This window comes from Limulus polyphemus, unplaced genomic scaffold (genome assembly GCF_000517525.1).
Source record: "Limulus polyphemus unplaced genomic scaffold, Limulus_polyphemus-2.1.2 Scaffold3088, whole genome shotgun sequence".
In the NCBI taxonomy this organism is placed as follows: domain Eukaryota; kingdom Metazoa; phylum Arthropoda; class Merostomata; order Xiphosura; family Limulidae; genus Limulus; species Limulus polyphemus.
The window spans coordinates 98,071-100,709 of NW_013668698.1; the positions used below are offsets into that span (position 1 = coordinate 98,071).

The 2,639-nt window shown below is 28.5% G+C and overlaps 1 protein-coding gene across 1 annotated transcript in view; it reads right to left on the bottom strand.

Annotated features, from left to right (window-relative positions):
- Positions 1-2,639, bottom strand: part of LOC106468629 (plexin-B-like) — a 44,322-nt gene that overhangs the window by 10,158 nt on the left and 31,525 nt on the right. The window contains exons 18-19 of the mRNA XM_013929057.2: positions 1,483-1,542; positions 564-638 (exon numbers count right to left, since the gene is read on the bottom strand). Of these exons, the coding sequence (XP_013784511.1) occupies positions 564-638; positions 1,483-1,542 (135 nt within the window). The remainder of the gene's footprint in view (positions 1-563; positions 639-1,482; positions 1,543-2,639) is intronic.

Sequence of the window (2,639 nt, forward strand, 5' to 3'; positions counted from 1 at the left end):
AGAGACAAGTATGTTGTAATTATTTCTATTTATACGTTTACCATCAGAGACAAGCATGTTGTAATTATTTCTATTTATACGTTTACCATCAGAGACAAGTATGTTGTAATTATTTCTATCTGTACGTTTACTATCAGAGACAAGTATGTTGTAATTATTTCTATCTATACGTTAACTATCAGAGACAAGTATGTTGTAATTATTTCTATCTATACATTTACCATCAGAGACAAGCATGTTGTAATTATTTCTATCTATTTAACTGTTTTTTTCTTTCTTTATAACTGTACGTGTTTCGGTTATGTGTGTGTGTGTGTCTATCTGTCTGTGAAACTGAAGTGTTTAAATGGTGAAAAATTTCAAGTGTTTTAATCAATTATGAGTGAAATTAAACCTTACCTTCTCAGTATTAGTTGTGTTGTGGGTATATTATCGAACCAATCTAGATAATGTATTAAAGATCTGTAACAACAAACCTTACCTTCTCAGTATTAGTTGTGTTGTGGGTATATTATCGAACCAATCTAGATAATGTATTAAAGATCTGTAACAACAAACCTTACCTTCTCAGTATTAGTTGTGGGTGTTTTGTTCCCACATATTTGTTTATCAGTTTTAGGAGTAGCTCTTGAAGGATTCTGAAAAACAAATTAAAAAAATTAATAATTAATTAACAAATTATAAAACTGTTGAAAAAATAAAGTGATCTCATAAATATATCATTAATGACCTGCAATGATTAAGCTACAAGATGCAGAATAATAATTTTTATTATACCCAATTACTCATTATCCTTCAACAAAATCTATCTTTTCACAAACACAAAAATAGTATTTTATTATAACCATTATCCTTCAACAAAATCTAATACCTTTTCACAAACACAAAAATAGTATTTTATTATAACCATTATCCTTCAACAAAATCTAATACCTTTTCACAAACACAAAAATTGTATTTTATTATAACCATTATCCTTCAACAAAATCTAATACCTTTTCACAAACACAAGAATAGTATTTTATTATAACCATTATCCTTCAACAAAATCTAATACCTTTTCATAAACACAAAAATACTATTTTATTATACGAGTTATCCTTCAACAAAATCTAATACCTTTTCACGAACACCAAAAAAAAAAAGACTCTATATTAACAACAAGCTAACTGGTACTACTGAGTTATTACTGAAAATGGCCTTCAAAATTCTACATGAACTTTGTAAATCAAAATGGTTATAAACATCATTAAACGTTTTACCACATAGTGAAATAAATATGTTGATTTTCTACAATTTGGAGTTAATATATTACTGTCACGTACTGTAATAAATCTTTTCATAGTGAACATGAGAAAACAAACAATATTTTATCATCTTTGATATAACTGTGTTGGTTAGTGTCTGGATGTTATTTTGGAATTATGAGATCCTAATTTGATAATCAAACATTTATTTTTCGAAATAAATATTGGAACTTACTCTGTTGCGTATTCCAGTTTTTCTATTAAAATAATCATGATTAGAGAAGCGACATTCACCCTGATTGAAAGAAAGATACATGTATAATTAATTCATCATCATTTTAAAGATTTATATACATATTTATTTTTATAAATTTAAAATTCTGATATTGGATGTGAATAAACCTGATTAGCTATTTGTGTTGTTACAGATCTTTAATTACTCATGTAAACTTTAAAAAAAATAGCTTAAAATGAGTAGAGAACCTATAATTAACCCCACCTAATCTACCTATCTTGTCTACAATATTTCTTAAAATTCATTAATATCAATTGAAACTATATAACTCTTTATCACACTAATTAAGGTTCAAAACTATTGTTAAGTAAGAAAAACTCATAACCAGAAGTGTGTCTGTGTGTGTATATAAAATTTCTGTAGAAAAGGACGATTAAAATATATACCTGAATTCTTTAAGTACTGACAACATTACTAGCGTAGTTTTATACATTTTTTTTTAAAAGCCATAAAAACAATACTTCTGACAATCAAGGAAAAGGTTCAGCCACTAAATTCAAACTTAAGTCTTAATAAATATCTTGATTGAGAAATTATGAAGGTCTAAAAAAATGTGGGAGGTATTCTTGAACCAATCTAGATAATGTGAAAAGAATTATGCACTCTGTAGGCTAAAACAGAGTATGATGTATGAACTTCAAACGGAAGAAATAAAAATATTCATTACTATTTATTTTGTTTAATTTTCTCTTGAAAGAGAACACTTTCAGGGAACCTGTAGACACCTAGTTTTGTTCTATATTTTAAGATTGCATTAATTTTATACATATTTGCATTAGAAACTACTAGAAGTTGATCTGCGGTGATTCATGGTATGTGCATGTTTTACTGACGTCACAACATTACAAATTTCAATGCTAAGCATCCCTTATGTGACGCCATTTTAGTGTCTACTGACTGACTGACAAACAGCACACTACTGCATGTTTTACTGACGTCACAACATTACGAATTGGAACGTTAAGCGTCCCTTATGTGACGTCATTTTAGTGTCTACAGACTGACTGACAAACAGCACACTACTGTATAGTGGTGCAAGAGGTTAAAACAGGTGGCCCCTCCAGGTGACCTTTGGCCCCCATCAGAGAAAATTTATT